At 40.9% G+C, this 22,856-nt stretch overlaps 1 protein-coding gene across 3 annotated transcripts; it reads left to right on the forward strand.

Annotated features, from left to right (window-relative positions):
* Positions 1–958: 958 nt before the first annotated feature.
* LOC101470308 (tubulin-specific chaperone cofactor E-like protein) lies at positions 959–17,146 on the forward strand. 3 transcript variants are annotated; one of them, XM_004551215.5, is made up of 9 exons: positions 959–1,081; positions 2,124–2,193; positions 4,685–4,830; positions 4,986–5,125; positions 6,523–6,704; positions 8,054–8,310; positions 8,426–8,552; positions 8,648–8,764; positions 13,716–17,146. In XM_004551215.5, the coding sequence occupies exons 3-9, from the start codon at positions 4,695–4,697 to the stop codon at positions 14,056–14,058; spliced, it is 1,302 nt and encodes a 433-aa protein (XP_004551272.2). In that variant the 5' UTR covers positions 959–1,081; positions 2,124–2,193; positions 4,685–4,694; the 3' UTR covers positions 14,059–17,146. The 3 variants fall into 3 exon arrangements, with proteins under 3 accessions (XP_004551272.2, XP_012774605.2, XP_012774604.2); XM_012919151.5 differs by having other exon boundaries at positions 1,040–1,081; positions 2,127–2,193; XM_012919150.4 differs by lacking the exon at positions 959–1,081 and adding an exon at positions 1,083–1,166.
* Positions 17,147–22,856: the final 5,710 nt, after the last annotated feature.

Raw genomic sequence — 22,856 nt, forward strand, 5'->3', positions numbered from 1 at the left:
TTTAGATCATAAAAAAACATTTCAACATTTCATTCATTCAAGGAAAGAAAAATTATCCAAACCTAGCCCTGTGTGGAAAAACCCTGCTAAATGTGCCACCCTTGGCAGCAAGAACTGCAAATAAGCATATGTGATAAATGGCAATGAGTCTTTATCATCGCCGTAGAGGAATTTTCGCCCACTCTTCTTTGCAGAAGTGTTTTAATTCAGCTACACTGGAGATTTTTCAAGCTTGAACGGCCTGTTAAATATCATCTCAATACATCTTAAAAGGATTTAAGTGCAGACTAGACTTTGATTAGGCCAGGTTCGTCAGTGTTTCAACTTTTCTCCATTTGTGAATAATGGCTCTCACAGTGTCTTGATGCATGCTCAGTCATCCAGATAAGTAAATCCCCAAAAGTTGTTTCTGTTCATATGGACGTCCAGATAAACAGAATCAACTTTTGGGGTTCTCACAGTACTTCACTGGAGTCCCAAAGCCTTAGAAATGGATCTGTTACCCTTTCAGAGAGGCTGCAACTTCGTCAAACTGGCTGGCTTCCTTGATTCAACAAGGTCGGGCTATAACCAGGCGTGGGAGTAATTGAACTCAGCTTTTAAAAAACTGCCCGTAATCAGTAAACAAAAACAATTGTCCGTTAAAGTAACCAGCTACAAAAAAAATCGTAAAAAAAGACTCGCTAAAAAATAAATAAAATAAAATAATAATAAGTTAAATGGTAAATGGTAAATGGCCTGTATTTATATAGCGCTTTACTAGTCCCTAAGGACCCCAAAGCGCTTTACATATCCAGTCATCCACCCATTCACGCACACATTCACACACTGGTGATGGCAAGCTACATTGTAGCCACAGCCACCCTGGGGCGCACTGACAGTTAATCCTTAGCATGTATTCTTAGCTCCGTTCCGTTTTAAAGAAAATAACCCAGTATGAAGCAATTCTCGTATGAAGACGAGAGGGAAAAAAACAGATATTTAAACTACGTAACTTCCGGTAGAGTGGGCGTGGTTTAAGCTGTCAACTAACCGAAGAACAACAAAAACAACCCAACCGCAGAGGGGGGTTCTGCCAAAGGTGAGTTCTGCACTCAAAAATGTACCGTATCAGGTGCCAAATGGAGCACGCGCAGTGACCCGTGTCGCTAAGTTTGGAGGCCCAGGTAGAGAGTTTGATCCAACACTCAAAGAAATGTTTTTACCGATTTGAATTTACAGCCAACGTGTTGCACGCTTTTTGGAGGTAGGCAGTAGTGTCGTTGGCTCGTGCTGTGCTAAAATGTTCAAACACACCAGGTTGCACTGTTACAATCTCAGCTTCCAGTTTATTATCCTTAAGCTAGCGACATCATACAGCTAGGCCTCCGTCTGAGCAGTCAGCCCCCCACCCCACGAAGCGACGCTCGTTATCTGACTGTAACACCGTTTCCCCGGACCCTGTTAAAAATATATCTGTTTAAAATAGCTTCGCGTATCAGCAACTGTGTGCAAGGTTTACAGTAAGACTTTTGACCTTTTTATGACTCTTTGTGGGTTGACGTTCATTTCGGGTAGCATTAATCCATTTCGTTGTTTGTTATTTTCTGAAAAACGTCATCTTTATTGACAGTTTGGTAGCATTGCAGGTTGAACTTCACCGCTGTGAGCAGTAGCGAGCAGCTGATAATGTTTAACTTTTTATACATTACAAAATCTAACTTCCTGCCCATTGTGTACGCCGAACTGAGCAAATGGTGCTGAAGAAACATTTGAAACAAAAAGATTCCAGAAAAAAGTAACAAATTATAACAGGGGTTTAAAAGTGTGTGTTTAAACTGTATAAAACAATGACCTCAGGTTAGTCATGACATATGTCCATTAGAACTTTTTCATTTCAGTGCATGGCTTCAGGGCTTGGCTGCTCCCCAGTTATACCACATAAACAGTTGTTTTCGTCTCAAGCACCCAACTGTCAGCTTACCTTTCCTTTGTTTGTCACATAAATGCAAGTTTCACCACCTTTGATGTGGTGTCAACTCTGTCTTTCTTTGCATTTTTTTTTTCACATATTCTGGCTATTTTACGGCTGCAAGCTTAAAAATAAGTTTTGCCTGCTTATGTTTCTCGTCATTTTCTCACAGCAGGGACCGAGGCATGTGATCTGATGTGGTGTTGAAAACAATCTTTCCTTTGGTCTCTGCTACATCAGAGGTAAGAATCAGGTGGGATCTGTGTAATGAGAAACGATCTATGACAGAAACTTCAGACAGAGTCCGGATGAAACACTCAGTCTTTTGACAAACACACTTCAGGTGGGCTCAGTTTAAGATGATCAGACTCCGTTTGTCTGAAACTGATAGGGCTGATCGGGGTTAAAGTGAGGCTGTTGAGTGCAAGGTGGACAGGCAGGGTCGAGAATGTATGTTATTGTGATGTATGATTACCAGTTATTGAGCCTGCCTGGAGGGGTTTTTTGTCTATGGATTCTAAACTAATCCACACATTGAAAAAGCTACATTTTCTCTGGATTGAGTTATACAATTACTCATCAGATTAATCATTTTACAGCAAAAATGGCAACAGAAATTGTAATCATAGCAGAAAATGGGTTTCAGTAGGAACAGGTGGCTTCGCTGACAACTGTGCACCTGCTCTCCTCAGTGCTGCTGTGCCTCTCACGTTTCAGCTGTCTGTGACTTGTAGGTTATTCTGTGATGTTCGTGGGTTATTTTTAGACCTTTTTTTTATTTTTTATCTTTTAACACCTGCACAGAAAAAGGTAAAACATAGACAAGAAGTGTCAGCCAGCAGGAGGAGCAGGACTAAAGTTTGAGGTGGTTAAAGTGGAAGTCAGTGGTAGCACATTTGTGTCCCTTTGTTTAGCACTTTGAATGAAGGACAACCCAACACTATGGGGAAAATGCCATGCACAGGCACTGGTTGGCCATAACAGGATTTGGAGCAATCGCAAGTGATTAATCAATGTTCATACCCCGAGTAATCCTTATGTGCTAAATCTACACCATAGGTACGTCATAATTATATACCCTTATGAAACTCTGTTGTAACTACATTTCGGCGTGGTGTCAGCCACTTGTCTACAGGCTCAAGATTCAAGAAATCTAATTTGAGCTTTCGAATCACATGCAATTACAAAGTAGAACTGATTTTTTTTATTCAATATGAGCCGCAATTAGTGATTGATCTGTGAACTTGTCAGTAAAGTGCTTACTGAGGTGGAACAATGACTGTGGAACCCCCTGGTGACCATTTAAAAGACAGCAGGCTTAAAGCACGTCCACCAAGCATAGGCAATTTTCCCCAAGGGTCCACATGAGAAACTGGGAGTGCTGTGGAAGGCGGCACCAATTAGGTAAACTCAGTATTTAATTTCATCTCTTTCTGAACTTATTGGTGAAACCTTGCACAACATTTTCAGATTCTCATGTGAACTTGTGGAGAAAATTAATTGCCCACCACTGCACATGGCCTTCCTGTTAGCTACAGGCCACTAATACCTATAGGTAAGGGGTGGGGAACTCCCACAGCTGATTTAAATCGCTAAATTACCTCCTCAATATGTCTTGAAGTTCTCCAGAGGCCTGGCAATGAACTAATCATTGGATTCGGGTGTGCTGACCCAGGGTGTTATCTAAAACCTGCAGGACACCAGCCCTTGAGTCCTGTAGTTCCCCCACCCCTGTTATAGGTGATAGAAAGGTGATTTTTTTTTTTGTGTACAAAATACTTGAAACTCTAAAATGCTTCAGGGAAGCTGCCACTATAGTTCTAATAGTTTTGCTGGTGGAACTAGTTCACCTGGTTCCACTGTTGTCATGTTTCTGAAAATGCTCACTCAATTTGTTTTGCATATGTGGGCTTTGAATGACAAATGTCCAGAGTAGAGAGCGCTTTATGCTTCTCCAGCTTCTTTCACAAATGCAGTTTCAGATGTCAGCTTAGACCTTTCCTGTAGGTAAATTATTTAATCCACATGGTCACTCTGAGCTGTGTATAAGGAGCATTTTCATAGTGCCGAAGATTTTTTGGACAGTCACTGTGAGAGATGAGCTGTACTGTGCTTTGAGTACATTGCACCAAAAGTATGTTTGTTTGTGGAGAATGTCAGCATAGGTGAAAACAGAAGCAGATGCTAACAAATGAAAAGCTTATCCTAATGTTTTTCTTCATTTATACAGGATTTTTATTAACAGCTACAAAATCTGCAAAAAAGTGATAAAAAGAAAAATGGAAACAAATTGAGGGGAAAAAAGAAGAAAATCTGGAAAAGTAGACTCTGGGAGGTGACTGTGCCCATAAAGCACTGTGTGAGATTAGAACTTTAGAATTAGATCACCACGCCTGCTAAACGTACGTCCCATTCTAAATTCCTTAACAGACATCAGCCCCAAAAATCCAACACTGAGAATTCTCTAAACACCACGTTAGACATGCAGGTTACATGCAAATTAAGCAATACAATTTTGACACTTAAAGACCTAAAACTTCAGTAGGGTCACATATGTTTTGGGAGGAAACTTGATTTTCATACACATTGTGATAAACAGTGTAAAATATCTCCAGCTTTATCCTTTAAAAGACATATGTAACAGCTGTCCTGATGTAATTGTCATGTTTCCATAGCATATCTTAAAAGCGTCTTTTTTTTCCCCTTTGGTCTCTTACATGGATACCTGTTCAGGACTTGAGCCATGGAGTCCTCTGATGAAGATGAGGTGCGCACCTTTGTTCAAGTCCTCAGTGAGAAGTATAACCCTGAGAATTTCCCCTATGGCCAAGGCGTAGGAGTGGTTGTTCTGCCCAGGCCTCCAGGATCCCCTGTCAAAGGTGAGAGATGACAGAGCGAGCTATTTCAGGGTTGTGATGATGCCACGTGAGCAGTGTATCACTTGTGATAAGTTCAGCCCGGCATATCTGCCTTTTTATTTGGAGTGTTGAGCTGTGAATGAGGCTCTGAACTGACTCGAGTTTCCTGTTTGCAGATCGCCTCTTCTTGCCCAGCGCACTGGTTCTGAATGACAGTGGAATCAGTAAAGCCGGCGACAGGCAAGACATCGCTGCTTTCTGCGCCCACGTGGTAGAGCTCGACCTGTCCCACAATCAGCTGAATGACTGGGGAGAGGTGGGGGTCTTGGAGTTTTAATTGAACTTAATAAGGTTTTTCATAAAAGCAGAGCCATCTGGCTTTTGTTCAAGACAATTTAGTTGGAGTGCTGTCTGTATGCTACCATGTCAGCAGTTAAAAAGGGCTTAAATGGACACTAGTAAATGCTAGTCATAGGTTTATAAGATTAAGGTCTTTGTTTTGATGGTTATTTTAGTGTAATAAAAAATGAATACAACACATACAGATAAAAAAAATAGAAGTTAATCTCTCTTTATTGTTAGTAAGGATGCAAGCCTGGGATGTCAAACTCCTTTTACATTGTGGGCCACAAACAACCCACTTTGGTCTTGAGCGGGCTGAACCAGTAAAACTTCCCTTTCTGTCAGTAATAAGAAGTTTAACCACACTTTATTACTTTATTACTTTGGCATATATGAATGGCTGTGGGGGAGGTGTTTATCAGGAGGAAAAGCTGTAAAACTTAATACAGTTGAAAGTCCAAAAATGTATGCCCTCCTTCTCATTTTCCAAAGCCATCCAGTTGGCCAGTTTGGAGTCTTTGCCGGGCCGATTGTGCCCCCGGACTTTATGTTTGTAAGTTAACTGGAAAGCATGTAGATTTTTAGATGGTTATTCACTGATTCCATCTAGCCTCCATTCATCATCATTCTTTTCTTTTTGTTTGTTTGCATATGTACTGTTAATAATTAAGTTCTTAAGGTTGGGTTGTGCTGCATTGTTATTTAGCCGTGTCTACAACACAAAGGCCTCTTAAAAAAGTTGCACAGCCCTTGTTATCCCCCTCTCACAGTGCTGTTTGTTATTCAGCCGAGTGATACCGTGATGAGGGCTGTAGGCACAGTTCCCTTCTGCTGTGCCAGCTGGAACACCTGGTACCTCTCAGGTTAACTGGAGTACTCATTTATTAATAAGCAGGGTTGGATACATTTTTTTGTATGAACCAATAAATACATACACCACATATTCATTTAATATAATAATCTCTTCTTCTGTCATTCACATGGGTTTAGCATTAAGTATTTTATTTGCCATCTAGAAGCCAAAGAGTGAAAACAAGTCAATGTGAAACTAAACCAGACGCTACTGATGTGGATTAATTATCAGCTTTTTAAACAGAATGAAGGAAAATGTGAACACGGTACAGAAACACTTTAAAAATATGCCTGTTCAAGACTATCTATGGGTTGTATTTAAAGATGGATGACTCGGAACTTACCTAGAATTTAAACCGCTGTATCTCATTATACAGCTTATTTATGTGTACTAGAGTTATCTAGCTAATCAACAAGCTCTGAAAATAATGGTTTTCAAAGTAAAAGTGTTTTGAAAAGTTCTGTAACTTGTTTCTTCTTTTTCTTTGTTCTGTGTCCTGATGCTCCTGGTTTTGCCAGATCGGCACCATCGTTTCCAGCATCCCACACCTGGACTTCCTCAATCTGAGCATGAACCCGCTAAGCGGCGTGCAGCTGGAGCCGAACATGGCAGAGGTTTTTTCCAGGGTCCGACGACTGGTCCTCATTAATACACAAGTCAGCTGGGACACTGTTCACACACTCACGCAGCACACACCAGAGTAAGTGACAAAGCATGGAAAAAGGTTTTATGTTCTTTTATGTGTGGCAATGAGAGAATTTGTATATTTTTGTCTAAGCGTCTGCATATATAGAGATTTACAATGTTTTCAGAGTTCTCTCTGCAGTCCTGTGAAAAACTAAGTACACCCCTACTGCTTCCATGGGAGGTGTGAGAATAAGTAGCAGCCAGTTGCTAATGGGACACATTTAACTCAACAAATGTGAGCACCTCTGAAAAAGCAGACGTTTTGGTAGCCTACTGCTAAGGGGATGTCTGAGCAAATTCACTCCAGACTGAGCAATACTCAGAGAAACTGATAAAAGCCCAACAGCTACATCTCAGACTCTACAGCCCTCAATTAGTGTGTAAAATTGGAAAGTTCGTGACAACACAATTTTTTTTTTTTAAACTGAACTTGTTAGTAAGGGTTTCCGGGCTTCTTCACTCTAAAACAAACATGGCAGGAATGTTTAGGTTTGCTGAAGTTGACAAAACTACAACAGAATGACTGAAAAAGAAAACAATGAACATGTTTCAATGACCCAGTCAAAGTCCAGAACTCAACCAAGCTGTTGGGAGATGTGTATTAAAGAATGCCCACAGACCTCAATGTTGTAAAGAAGAGTGTGCCAGTAGTCCTCCAGTGATGTGAGAGATGACTCTTAAAAACAATTGCCTCACATAATTGTTGCTAATGTGGCTCTACAAGCTACTGAGTCATAATGAATCACTTAGTTTTTTGTGCCACTCTGACCACTCAGAGTTGCTCAGAACATTAGCGAGCAGATTAGTGATGCGTTCCTCCTTTATCTTGAGCACACAGATGTAGACTCAACAGGAATTCCAGGAAGTTATGCCCCACCTTGCCATGTTTAGGGAGGTTGGGTTGACGCATGAGGAGTAATGGTTGGTTGGTTTAGCCACAAAAGAAGAAATCTTTTCAATTTTCGTCAACAAGCCAGGGCTGTGCCAGTTCCAATCAGCAGGAGCCTCGCTATCATGGCTCTGAATAGGTAGATGTCTTCAACGTCCTCCAATGTGAGTGTTGCCAGGCTCGTTCCACTGAAAGGCTGTCGTGTATCTGCAGCAAATGTTCCGACGATCAGGCTCCCCCGCGCCCAGGTTTCTCGTCGAGAGGGTGTCAGTAGTGTTTAATATAATTCAGTCCAGTTTTATTTGTTGTAAACAGGGTAGAGAACTCAGAACATATGGTGACAATTGGAAACACGATAACAGCTGCCTTATTCTTTTGAAGAATCAAAAGCACCTTAATGCATATTACACAGATTATACAAAGAATCTTTGATGTCCTCAAAAATGCCAGTTTCCTTGCACCTCATCTTCCAGGCTGGAGGAGCTCTTCCTGTGTCTGAACGGCTACAACAGCGTGTCAGAGTCCCAGACGACATGCCCGTCGCTACGCCTGCTGCAGATTACAGATAACCAGCTGCAGGATTGGGCAGAAGTGAGGAAGTTTGGGCTGCTGTACCCCAGTCTGAGCACACTGGTGCTGGCCAATAACAGCGTGGACTCTGTGGGAGACACCAAGGAGACACTGGAGCACCTCTTCCCCAACCTGCGTAGCATCAACCTCAACAATTCAGGTCGGAGTCCTAAAAGTCTTTTAATCTGTCTGTATTCAGTGCAAGGTGTGAACAAATAGCCCTATAACTCATTATGTTTATTATTATTATTATTGTTGTTGTTGTTGTTATTCAGGTCTTAGTAAATGGATCGACATTGAAAGGCTGAATTTCTTTCCCAAACTGGTGGAGGTCAAAGCAAAGGGAATCCCTTTACTGCAGTCTTACAGCACCGAGGAGAGACGTAGCCTCCTTTTAGCACAGTAAGTCTGAAGCTGTGTGCTCGTTTGTTCAGTAACTTCATCATCGAAATACTCATTGAGCACTTTTAACACCCGACTGCTGCACCTGCCCTCAGGCTGCCCTCCGTAATGGTGCTGAACGGGGGTGCCGTGTCTAATGGTGAGAGAGAGGATGCTGAGAGGTTCTTCATCAGATACTACCAGGACTGTCCAGAGCAGGAGCGTCCCGAGAGGTGGAGCATCATCCACACATACATTTTTCACTGCACACATAATCATAATGAATAAGTTTACTCATGGATAATAATAATAATAATTCAAAGCTGCGGCTGACCGCTGACGCTGTAGTAACTAGTAGAAGTGGACGAGGAATAATATGTAGTCTCAAAAAGACACTTTGCATATGCAGTGGTGCTGATGGCCAGCTAAGATGCGTGGGTAGAAGTTGGCGTTAGGCAACTGTGTGAATTGTGAATTTATCGTTAAATAAAATTAGCCATTAGCTTTATTTCTTCTTTTTTACTTTTTGAGGGGTTTCTTTGGATCATTTAAGTTTGTTAACTTAGTGATCTGCATCCTAAAACAAGGTAGAAAATTAACATGTAACTAAATTTCAAAGGCACACACTCTCCAGATGGAAAGGATCATTTGTAGCCAGTGTTTTGAGAAACTGTCCTACTTTGGCAAATCGTCCTACCCATATTATAATTTGACGGCGACTTGTGACTAATACAAACCATAACCATAAGAAATATTCACAATGGGTTAAAAAAATGATGTAAATTTGGGGTTTGTGTTACGCGTATGCGCAGAAACAACAGGTGGGATGGTTTGTGAGGTAGGATAGATTCCCAGAACACCGGTTCTCATTTCGTGGCCATATTTCAGCAACAGGTTTTGTACAAAAAAAGTCTAAAACTCAGAGATATTCAGTTAAACAATCTTCTTCTTTCAGATGTTTTCTTTAGGGGTCATCACCCTCTAACCCTATCCCTAGCGTCCTCCTCTGCATGTGCTTCTTCACTATATCGATGAACTTTCTGTGAGGTCTTCCTCTCTTCCTCCTCCCTGGCAGCTCAATATTTAGCATCATTTGTCCAATGTATCCACTCTCTCTTCTCTCCCAAACTATCTGAGCCTCGCCTCTCTAACTTTATCTCCAAACTGCTGAACTTGAGCTGTCCCTCTGACATCCTCGTTTTTAATCATTTCCATTTTGGTCACTACCAGTGAAAACCTGAGCATCTTCAGCTCGGCCTGCTGTCTTTTTTTCAGTGCTACTGTCTCCAAGCCATACATTATAGCAGCTCTCGGTACCATCTTAAAACCCTGTCCACTCCACCCCTGACTGCACTTTGTTTTCTTGTGCACTGTCTTGCTTTGGATGGTTGAGCCTGGTTCTGCCAGAGGTTTTTTTTTCCTCTTAAAAGGGAGTTTTTCCTCCCCACTGTCCCACAAGTGCTTGCTCATAGTGGGTGATATGATTGTTGGGGTTTTCTCTGTATTGTTGTAGGAACTTTACCTTACGATATAAAGCTTCTTGAGTGTTCGACTGTTGTTGTGATTTGGTGCTATATAAATAAAACTGAACTGAATTGAATGTAGCTGAGTTTAAACCATTGCGAAGAAGAATCAGTGTTGGTCAGATTTTACTGAAGTTTTTATCAAAGTCACATTTATCGATTTGCGGGCAGTAACCCTTGAGCGGTGATGGATCGTGAGCCTGATGAGCTACTACAGCACTGACATCTTTTGGCTTGAGAAAATAGCTAACATGATAAATTAAAAAATATATTGTGTAGCATTATGTTGATCAATAAATTGTTGTTGTTTTTTTCAGCTCTAAAATTTACATCAGATTGTTTTCATTGCTTCATTACAACATTCCGATGAGACATTTAGAGTAAAATTCATATTGAAAGTCTTCACTAAATACCTTAAATATGGAGCACAAGGCGCCAGCACTGGCTTTCAATTGGAAAGCTAAGCGGCATTTACGTTTGCATTATATTCATATGGGAACACCTGCTGATTCACAACATTAGCAACCAATCTCCATCCCTGTCCTCAGTTTGGGTCCAGCACACTATATGGTTTTTTTTTTTGCGGGGGGAGGTTGAAAGCCTTCCTCGGGGGGGCTCGCAGGGGTGAAATAATTCACCAACTGCATTCCACTTAACCTCAGCAGAATGTTGGGGAGGGATTTCTGGAGGAAGGTGTAGTCCCTGACTGGGGGAAACTAACCTTTGGGAGACAATGCCACCACTCTCTCCCTGCTCAATGAGTCCTTTGTGCTGGGAATTCTCTGATTGGGAAAACTGATACACCAGGTAGCAGGTTGTTTTTTTTATGTATACACCTACTCTGTCAACCTGAAGCCTTAATTTGAGAAATTTGATTTGTTTTCTGATGTCACATGAGCTGTCACAGCACTCCTGGCTATAAATTATTTTATTACCTGTGGCAGAACTTGTTTGTCCATCAGGAGCAGTTAATAGTTATTTTATTTCTATGTCAAACACATTCATCGCCATCTAAAAACTTCATTTTCTTTGTGTTCAGCTTCATCGCTCTGATTTTATTTTTGTCCATCAAGCGTTGCGTTTGCGGTGTTGGTTTGGGAGGGGTTCGGTGTAGGTCCAGGGTCGGGTATAACCGTGACTGTGCATGTGCATGCGGGCGTTATCGGGGTGTCAGACACACTCAGTAGGCAGTGAGCGCACAGCTATCCCCTTTCCTTTCGGATGAGGCTGCGGCCTCGCTACCCCAAGAGATCAGAGCTCTGCAGGTGGGTCACAGCCTCTCAAGTGAACACATCTGACACAGCCTGGCTTTGAGTAACTATAAACGTGTTCTCAAACCATAAACTAGACTAACTGAGATGGATACACCCCAACAATTCCTTGGAAAAAATGGGAAAGGGAAGAAAACAGCACTGGGCAGGAAGGATTAGTGGCGAGAAAGAGTAGAGGCAAGGGTTAAAAAAGAAACCAGAGAGTCGGCGTATCCGGTGAAGTTAGCAGTTAGTGGGTCTAAACAGAGCCACAGTCTCAGGGAAAGACGTGGGAAAATTTACATTTTAACTTTTTGAGGTGCTCATACGTTCAAGTAAATAACTGGAGAAATGTGAGAATGAGTCGATGAAATGCCAAAACAGGAGAGCTCAGCTACATGGTGTCTCTTGGCTTCACAGTCTTGTAATTTCCTCCGCAGGAATCAAAGAATGCCAAAATGACAGTTGGAATGTCGGCTTCTTATCACCTGCAGCATTGTTTGCCCCATTATACCATGCTTACCACCTTAAATGAAGCCTCTTTGGTAAATGGCTTCTCTTAGAATGGCACTTTGTGCACTGTGGCCTTAGTGGAGAATTCCCAGGGTGGACTGCAAGTTTGGCCAGAAAATCCCAGGGCCAGGGCAGCGGCTTTGTGGAGGAGTTTTGGGGAGGGAAGTGAAATTGCTTTGATTGGCCCAGCTGTTACAGTAGCTTTGAAAGCACAGGCCTTTTCACCTGGATTTTATTTAATCGTTCCTGGGGCCTTATCTCGAACATGCATTCCCCTGAGATGGCTGAGAGCTTTCTCACGGCAAGCAAGTGGCAGACAACTCGGTGTTTCTCTGCCTCTTAAACACTCATAGCTTGTTTCCATAACCCTGAGTTTAAAGTCTTTTTAAAAAAATCTGAAATATCTTAAATATACTTGCTGTTTCTATTTCACACCTGTACTTCATCTAAGAAGGAAAAAAAGAGGATGTATAACCTGTGAGTCTGAAAAGTGAAGCCAGTGTTGAACAGCCTTTTACCTGCATTCTTCATAACAGCCAGCAGAGGGCACAAAGAGAAGTCTTGTCCTATACAAGTCTATAAGAAGATTGCCCTGCTTTTAACTTGATTCGTGACCTCATGAAGCATTTTCACAATGACTTTATCATCTCTGTCTTTAGTTTTAAGTGTTATTTTGTACAGCTTGTTGTTAAATTTCTAGATTTTGATTCCATTTAGAGTAAATCAGTGCTAAAACACAGTGTGATTGTGACATCAGAGGGCAGGGTGGAGCCGTAGACCAAGCTGCTCTTTGAATGTCGAAATGAAGCCTACATCCTATCATTAGTACAGGGTGTATGTTATTTACCATAGCAACAATGGGGGGGGAAGGCAAAGAGACACTGTGGTCTACCTTAAAAATGCCATTATGTGTTATCATGATTATTTGGGCAAATATTTTTCCATATATTTGTAGAATAACATGCAGGCATGTCTGACAAACTCATTTTTCAGTTAGTTTTGGCAAATATTCAAAAATTATATGCATATAATGAGCTAGTTAGCGGTTAGCATACCCTGGAAAATCCTCCTTTCTGAAACTTAGAATGGGTGCATTTATAAAAGGGTCTTAATGTTTTATTCAGAATGACCTGAACTGAGTGGATGAATTCAGCAGGAAAGTGTTTCTAGAGGCCAAGCCTGAGGGCTGTTTTCCCATAGACTCTTATAGTACCAGTCTGTTTGCAGTCATAGATATCACTACCTCCTTGCAATTATAAAAAAATAAAGATTTAAGGGGTTTTTCACACCTGCACTGTTTAGGCCGTGTAAATCAAATTCTGGTCTTTTTTTATTTAATTTATAGTCAGAACATAATCTGACCTCCATCCAACCCCAACTACCAGGTGTGCGCTGCTAGTTTGAGATAAATGCCTCCTCGTAGTCAGATGTGCTTTGCATCCTAGGATGCGGCAGAAGACCATACACATGCAGAGAGCTCAAACTGTAGCAGCTAGCTGTGGAATAAACCAAAGGTCCAGAAGACAGCATTTCCCTTCATTGGCCAATAAGCAGAATGCCTGCTCTGCCACGGTTTGTGGTGATGCATTTTTGGTTGACTTGGAGTTTTCTCTCTGTAAAAAGAAACAAAGCCATGAGTAAAAGCCACAAGTTTACAAATTCATCAGCTGATTAAGACTAAAGAAACTAGAGGTGTTAAAACACCCTGAGATACTTTGCAAGGGCCTCACTTTTCAGAGACTATGTAGTCACTGCCATGTCTGAGAAACACCATACTTTGTGTGGTGGATTTCAAGTGTATGTCTTGTAGGAGTTTGTGTGTCTTTGCTGTATGCTGATGTCATTCAGTTGAGCTGATAACAAATAAAAAAAATAACACGAGCTCTGCTTTGTTGCAGGTACCGTATCCTCGTGTCCAAATATGGCCACCTGGCTCCACTGGCTGAGGTAGACCTGAGACCCAGCCTCACCATGGTGGTTGTTCGCTGGGGTGACAGGGTGGAGACAGTCAGCCTCCGTCTGGAGCAAACAGTGGGTGACCTAAAAAAACACCTTAAGGGTCTGCTGCAGCTACCCAATGGGATGAGGCTCTTCTACATCGACCGAGAGATGTGTTCAATGTTTGGACCAGAGGAGCTGAAGTGCGGCACCCGGGCCCTGCATTCCTACGGCATTCGAGACGGGGATGAGATCCTGGTAGTGCCCAGGGACAAAAGCCGCTGCAGCTCCTCGGGTCTTTGAGTCGGGAGGTTCTCCACTTCTGGATGACTTGGATTGGAGGAATTGTAGAAATGATAAATTACTGGATATTACGCTTTTGACTTGAACCCTTTTTTTAGATATCAAAAAAAGGGTGGGTGTTTTGGATGGTAAAGAGGTTTGCTGTCTAAAATCTTGATCACATTTATGCAATAGTACATTTGCACATAGTTGTTCGATATTTACAAAGCCTTGAATTCAAGTCGCACATTTCTATGCTTCATGTGCCTTGAGTTACAAGTGCAGTTTACATCTTATTGATGAAGCATAAAAAAAAAGATCAAAAAGTTCTAGGACTGCTCCCTTAATGGCCGAAAAACCATACCTGACTCGAAATTTGGCCGTTCTCCCCTTCAGGGTCTTCCACATGTGCACCTCTGGATAAATATCAGTCTTGTTATGACCACTTCCACTGGTTCTTCTGTTTGCTGGATATCTTTTGGAGTCAAAACAGCAGTCATTCAGCTTGAATTTAATTTCTGAGAAAACAATGGAAATTGCAGGAAGGCAGAGCTGGTAGACTTGAGAGCCATGTGCCATGCATATGTCATATGTGTTTACAATCCAGGTCCTTCCCCTTGAATATTGTCCATCAAGACATTATAGTAGATCTCATGGTCTTTAATAGTGGACTGGCTGACCTTGGAGGATGCCAAGAACGTGTGGGCATCCTCCTCTCTGCTATTTTTACCTGATGTTGAACTTTTAGGCTTGAAAACTGGACTGTTTGTTGAAAAACTGTTTGTTTAAGCAAGTCCAAAGAAAGGCAAGTGCAGGTGGTAAGAGCGGGCGCATCCAAAGAAAGCCACCGCGCTAACGTGATCGGGATAGGCACAAGAACACAACCTCGAAGGGGAGTTCAGCCAAATTTATATCTGATGTGTTTTTAGATTTTTAGGGGCTGCAGAACATTAAGATCATACTTTCCTTCATACAACTGTCTTTAATTTTTTTTTAAATTGTTTCCCTTATTATGAATTAAATGCATAAATTGCACACCAATTTTAAAACTAAAATCACCTTATAATTAAAGCATTTGAAGGGTTAAAACAGACCTTCTAATCCCTACTGTTGATATTTCTGCACCAAACTGAGAACGAATTAGTATTTTTAAAGAGCGAATACATTAAAATTAGGAGACAAATATAAATTATACACGATTTCAGATTCAAATTCATTGGATATCAGAAATGCCCTTTCTGAGAATACATTCTGCCACTTTCATTGCACATTGTTCCTCCGTAATGATTACACTTTGATCAGCATTGTCATTTTTCTCCATGTTTCTTTTGTAAAAGATGAATTGATGCCTGTTCGCTATAAACTGGCTGCAGGAGATTTTGTACAGCCTGGGCTAAAATTGTTCCAACCTATTACGTTCTCCAGAAGCAACCATGACGACAAAAATAAATAAATAATAATAATAATCATACTGCAATGATTGCAACTAATCAGGCTTTAAACGTGGTCTTGATTTTTTTGTAGTGCCAAGGTTTTGTAAATTGGGCACCATCCATATTTGCACTGCATTAAAAAAATTACGTTTTATTTACATTTTCATGATGATGACAGCCTCAAAGCACTGCTCTACTTTTCTAACCATTATTTAAGTGGAGAAGATTTTGTTTTGTTTTGATTTCCTGCAGGAAGAGTTTGTAGATAAGCAGCACATGTAATTCCCTACTTAGACTTTCTCCACGCGATTGTAGTGAAATATCCCGGAATAACCTGCAAGCTGATGCATAAATGCCATGTGTTGGGGGTAACGTGCACGCGCACACCCGCACACACACTCGGATACCTCTCAGTCGAGACGCCCTGGCAGAAAGACGAGACATGTCTGAGGTGAGCTCGGGTCTGGGACAGAGAAAAGAAGGAGTGTTGATGCTCAAGTTACCGCAGGTCTTCTGGCTGTCCTGCGCATGAATGGAGCGCAAGAGCAGCTGAGAAGCGCTGAGGCTCACTCTCTATGGTAACCACACACCAGCTGCTGTGTCACGGACACTTCCGCTGGATTTAAGTTGGAACAGGTTCACCAAACAGCTTCTTGGCCCTCACCGGTCCACCCGAGTCTCTCTCCTTTACATTTCCATCTCACAGACACCCAAACTTTTAGTTTGCGCTGTTTCGCAGGTCCTGGTGTTGTGAGCTTTCAGCAGGAATTTTTCAACCCATCTTATCGCCTGAACATTTATTTTACTGTAGCTGATGAGACTTTGGCTGTTGGTGTCTGCTGTGTTTTACCAGCTGGAGCATTACAGATGTAGTCACTTAAACTATGTGTCATAACAATACTGGTGCATTTTTTTTCACGTGTTCGTTGGTAGCAAGTGAAGTTATTTGGAGTTAAGTCATTGTTGCTGTGGTTCTTTCTCTAATTTAGACTCTAATTAGAGCTCCCAGGTCAAAATGCTTCTCTTGAGCGTCCGCAAATAAAGTGTTTTGTTGTGCTTATGCAAGCATGTGAACATGTGCTGGGGTGCACTTGTCCTGCGGCAGGCTCACAGTGCCATCTGGACTGACAGATTTTCTTTGTGTAGTAGATGACTGGAGATCTCTTTGTTTTATTGACTTTTATTAATCTGTATTATGATGAGTGGGCTGTTGAGAAGTGCTGGGATAAGTGTGAGGGGTTTGTTTTGTTTTGTTTGGATCATTGTGAGGTTGGTTTGCACAGTCTCATATGTCTTTGTTTCTTTCAGCATTTCATCATTTGCAAGACGTGTCATTTCAGGGAAACGATGTTGTTTTATGGGCATTTGTAATTTTGACATTTCTAGAATATTAACTGCGCCTGTCACCTTTTTATCTATCCTTCAGTAATACCAAAACAGAGTTTATTTACAGATTTTAAAAAGTTAAAAAAAATTGATGATCTAAAGTTCACTTTGCCTTGTGCTGGTTAGAGTGTGTGGTGTTTAATTTATATTTCGTTTGCTCTCTGTATTGCTTTTCTTCCGTGCACTTTTAATTCTTGTTTGCATTACTGCAATCTTTCTATACCTGTACTGTATAATGGTGCTTTAACTTCTCTTAAATAAAAAAAATAAATACTGATTGTTCCAGCTAATTGCAGTGTTATTTTTTTCATAATAATTCTGCAGTAATAGTCAATACCTATAGTGTGGGGGGGGATTTTTTGTGTTTAGTTTTTTGTTTTTATCTAATTCGGGACATTAAATGACCCCACACAACTGTTCATTATCCAGTTCATATGGACACTATAGCAAACATACACAAATCAACTGTAGGAAACATTTCTAGCATGTAAAAATACCACAATGAGGTTATGAATGAGTTCATCTGTCACTTTAAGACCCATACAGGGAGACCTCAGTTGATTGGTGGATTCAAACCTTCTTGCTGTGGGTCGATGTGACAGATTTTCTTTTTTTGTTTAGTCATTTATTTGACAATTAAGTCTGTTTTTCCCAGAATGTCCCCATTTTATTTGGCTTTTTTTGTATTTAAATATACTTTATTTTTTTTTAATGTAGAACATGTCTTTATGAAGTTATCAGTTTTTCATTAGGAATTTGACTGGCAACTGGCCTTTTTTAAAATTATTATTATTATTATTATTATTATTATTATTAATTTTATCATGTTTTCCTGTCTAGTGAGTTTAGTTTTTTCTTCTTTAATTTGCCCCTTTTTATATTTTTTGTCATAAATTTGCCCGTTTTGATTTTGAATACTGCTATTTTTTTTCTCATGAACTTGTCGTGGTGTTTTTTTTTTGTCATATGTTTGCAAACCTGCACAGCCACTTTATTCTTTTCACTTTCAGTGTCCCAAAACGTTGTGATCTGTTACATCTGGACAGCAGACAAATTGTTTGGGTAAGTCTTCTTGTGATGTGTGCTAGCTGTGTGAGCTAATGCTCAAGTCTGTCTTTTAATACCCACTGCCATTTAACTGTCGCTGGTTAGACTAATTGATGAGCCTATATTGCTATTCATTATCTCAAAAGGTAAAAATGGACTTGTCATTCCAACTGTTGCAAAAAGCTACTGGTTAGTATAAAAACTGTCAGATATTCAGATTAGTTTAATAATATGAACCGGCCTCTTTACATGTTGACATTTCACCGTCCTGATTGAAAGACAAGGGATGGAGTGGGCACACTGCTCGTGTTACGAGCTAAAGGGACACGAGATCAGCGTGCACAGCTCTGTTTCTTAATGCTTGGCCCTGGAGAAGATCGGAGGAATCCTGCAGACCTTCTCTTTATCGCTGGAGTGTTTCAGTCGAGCTGCAAAAAGTCCATTCCATACGTGTCAGGCGGTGTTGTGTTTCTGGGGCATTCCCTCTTAATTTCCTCCTCGTCTTTTTCCAACACCATGGCACTAATCCTGTGTAGGATATCTCTGCCAACCATCACTACCCACTCCTCAGCACATTGTCAGCATGAAGAACAACTTGTCAATGGCTGGGATCCAAGGAGGCATTTTGGTCCTGTAGTTAGAAAGCTGTATTTTCTTTTTATTCCCTTCGAGATTATTTTTTTCTTATACTTTTTTTGTCTGCATTTCTCAACTCATTATCTGTACTGACCTTTGGCAGCCATGTTTATTACCACATTTCTTGGTGTCTTAAGATCTTCATAGGGTCACAACTTCAAATGTCTTGAAAATAATTACACGGCAATACCTCACATGAACATAATTAGGGATGAATCCCAGCAACTTCGGTTGTCCCAATAACGTTTCCATCATGCTTTGAGCTGCCTTCGTCAAGCCACGGGGTAATTGCTTATAAGAGAAAAGTCTTGATATTAACAGGATAGACTGCAATTATATTTAGTTTATTTAGCTTAATTTTTACAAGTATTCATCCTACTGAATGAATGGAAACCCTTGGCTTTTAGGTAGTTACCTAACAATTGACTCGCTTCTAGCCATACGCTATGAAAGATGGTTGTTTGGTTAGTGTATTTCTGCTATTTCAAACCATTTTCATACACGAGAGATGGAAGGATTTGTCTGAGAAACCATGGGATACTGCATGCTAACATCATAAGTTAGCATACTTTCAATCACATGGTAAAGTATACCCTGCAGAACAAGCAAGCAAGCAACTGGACATCGTATGCAGGATGTCCAGTTGAGGCTCCTAGTGTAGCCTCACTGCTCCATCGTCAGCATGTATGTGAGCGTTTAGGATCCATGGGGTGTTTTGTTCTGTTCTGCTTGAGGAACTTAAAACGGCTTACATCAAAAATTGACTCTATACGTTTAGAGACACTCAGTAGCGATCCTGATGCACAATTGTTACAACATCAACATTGTTATTAAAACCTTGTCACGTGAACCGCTGCTTTCAACGCTATTCTTCTCATAATATAGCATAACATACACCCTCCACCCCCACATGCACTTATAAATGTAAAAATATTTAAATATTTATGGCCTTTTAAAATTTTTGTTATCTCTATTTTTTTATCTTGGTAATTTTAAAACTTCTATTACCTTAGGCTAAGTGAATTGTTTAATCTCGTCAAACAAATTTTATTGTAATGGGAATCAACCAATCAACCCATTGGATATTGAATTCCTGGATAGAATTGAACAGGGATACTGTAAACCAATACAAAGCAATAGTTAGCAAGTTTTCAATCAGTGTTGCATGAACAAATGTCATCTGCAATTTAACTTTGCAGATGCACCATCCTGAGAATATGAACGTACTTGAAGTTGGAAGATTGTTGCAGTGCATCCATCCCACAAAGCACTTTGTTGTGTAAACAGGACCTGGCTGTGCAGTTGGTACTCTGATCTACCCTTGATCTGCCCCATTGCATTATGAAGTGGGGCTAAGGGCAGGAAGGCTAAACAGGGCCTATTGTTTGGTAGGATGAAGGAGTCATTGGGGTAAGAAGGTTTGGGTTACTGGAAGGAGGTCCACCATTGTGAATGGAAAGAAGGGAGAGGAGGGCAGGGCAGAGCCAACTGCTGGGCATAAGGGGTTGAATTAAAGTGGTCCGCACCAAGGATTAGGTGACTGCTAAACAGAGCTCAGTGGGTATCCAGTCCAGGACCTTTTTATGTGAAGGTCAGGCTTGATGGATTCTCCAAAAACTTGTGATGCTAGATACTTTGACCTGTTCCCACACAATGCCCTCCTGATGATAGAAACCTTTGACCTACCTTATGTCTCATAACCAACTTTAAGCAAGAAAAAAAATTATTTTATGCATGTTGGGGATCCTTAGTTGAATTTCTAACCTGGTACTGGGGAACTCTCCAAGAGATTTGATAGGAGCTGCCAAGTGCTTGTCCGCCAACAAACACTTAAAGGAATAGATTAACAGCCCTTGAGTTTGAACAGTGACCAGTCATTCTCAAAGAGGCATGATTGTTGAGTGTGCTGTTGATGGAAAACTCCAAAATATATGCTGACATGAGTAAAAATAGTTCTTCAGATCCACCCATCTTTCTTTTAAGTAGTTTCAGCCAGTGGCATTTAACCTCTCACCATCTCTCACCGTGGTGGGGGTCTGGGTGGGGGTTTCTCAAAAATTAACTGCACTTTTACTTTGTGTTCATCTCTGATTTCACCACCACTCACAGAGATTTTGCGAAGAAGTTGGTGGTCTTACTATAGCATCCAAGTTACTCACATGCTTCACAGTGTAAAACTGTGAATACAGGTTTTTTGTATTAAGCATGCCTCAGTGTGTCAGTACATTCTCATTTTAATCATTTTCTATGTCTTTAGATTAAGTTAAGATGCATGCTCTCCTTCTCTCTCCCCTCTTGCTTAGTGCTGTTGTCTTTATCTATTGTATCTATCAAATCATTAACTCTCTGCACTCCATCAGCACTAACCTCAATGTTTAACTGCTTCTGCAGCTTTGATTTATTATGTATTAGCTGAGTTGGGATCAACCTGCAGTTTCGTTGTGTTTTTTTTTTTTTTTTAGTTGATTTGATTTGAGTCGAGCCATTCAGTTAAATTTTATGGCTTGGGTTAAGGTTTTGTTCATCTTTTGGTTGTTTTTTTTCCAGTCTTCACCTCTGTAATTTGTGCTTATTTTCTCCAAATTTTGAGTTAATAACTCAAATTTTCGAGTTAGTGCTGCCAATCAGTAATCTGCGTTAATGACATAATTTCCTTGTTACCCGGAAGCTGAAGCCCTCAGGTACAAATGCTACAGCTAAGCTACCGGTATTACATCCAGTCATGAATGCACAGATCGCTGAGTATTTTCAGCGTGGTTTCAAAAATGATGAAATCCTTGTGTTATTAGCTGAATCACATGGCATTACTATCAGCAAACGTACTTGCGAAAGCACCAATTTGTTGCGATCCGGTTTTGAGTGTGCGTTACTCTGCGCCATATGCTTCCAGGTAACAAGAAAGTGACCTCATTCACATAGATTACTGATTGGCAGACCTAACTCAAAATTTCGAGTTATTAACTTGAAATTTGGAGAAAAGTAACTCAAAATTTCAAGTTATGTTTCTCCAAATTTCAAGTTACATTTCTTGAAATTTCGAGTTAACAAGTCGAAATTTCGAGTTAACAAGTCGAAATTTTGAGTTAATAAGTCGAAATTTTAAGAAAATAACTTGAAATTTCGAGTTATGGATACTTGTTTTTTTTTGGTTTTTTTAGTGGCGGAAATGGGCTTCCGTACAGACCTGTATGCTCGCAGTTGGCCCAAATATAACATCCTAATGTGCTCTATGACACAGTTGGCCCCTTTAACAACCATAATTACATAGAGGCCGTGTGACACGACCACCCTCGTATACAAAGGAAAAAGAAGCGTTATCTGTTGTGCGATCACAAGAAATCGGGCCATCTAGGTCTTTCCAACTTCTCCATCTACGACATTTCCCAAAACACAAAACCTTGGTCAGGAAGCTCCCTCAGCCCACTAGGTCACCTGTAACTGCCGACTTTTTTTGTCCCTCTTTGTATGACATTCTCTTTCACAGCTCGCTTAAGAGTATGTGACCATTTACACAACAAGACGTGGGAGGTATAAAAGAAGCCTCCGCAGAGAGTCTCAGTGCTGCTTAATGGGAGCCCGGGGCCTGCCCTCAGTCCTGGAGCCTTTCACACATCTTGCTCCCTGCCTCTCCAGTTACTTCCACTGTCCTCCGGCAACAAAGACCCAACTGACTGCCCTCTCCTTCCCAGACCCTATCAGCGTGGATCCACCTGAGATTTCCCCTCAGTATCTCTCCAGCATCTATGGAAATGAAGTGTCTTGTATAACCCTGTAAATGAGGCTGTACCTAATTAAAAAAAGGGGACTACACAGAGTACCCAAAGTGACTGATGTTAATTCTGTAATTCTAGCTACCGCCGAGCTAAAGAGCTAGGTCTCAGACTGTGTGTGTGCTTCTGGTTTTGGTCCATAAACGCCCCCAGAGTGAGACTGTACTCCTTTGGTGAGTCTGTGTGCTCCGGTGCTCTGAGATTTAACTGTACTGAGTGAACTCTGGTAAGGCTCTAACCACGACCGAGTCCTGATCCAAAGACGACCTTCTTTTACACTTTCAGCACAAAAAACAGTCAAAACGAGAGAAACATTTTAAACTGCTGCTTCAGGTGGTGAAGGACACATTATCATTCAACCCCCTTCCAAAAAACCCCCATAAAAGCCACAGTGTTTCCCACCAAATCGTCCACCACAGACACATTTTATCATCAATTGGCACTTTGCTGCTGTTGATGACCGATCCTGCCCAAAGAGGCTTGCATTCATCCCATGAGAGCCTCTCTTTGTACACAACATTCCTCTTCTGTGGTATTTAAAACATGT

Source organism: Maylandia zebra, linkage group LG10 (assembly GCF_041146795.1).
Source record: "Maylandia zebra isolate NMK-2024a linkage group LG10, Mzebra_GT3a, whole genome shotgun sequence".
Taxonomy (NCBI): domain Eukaryota; kingdom Metazoa; phylum Chordata; class Actinopteri; order Cichliformes; family Cichlidae; genus Maylandia; species Maylandia zebra.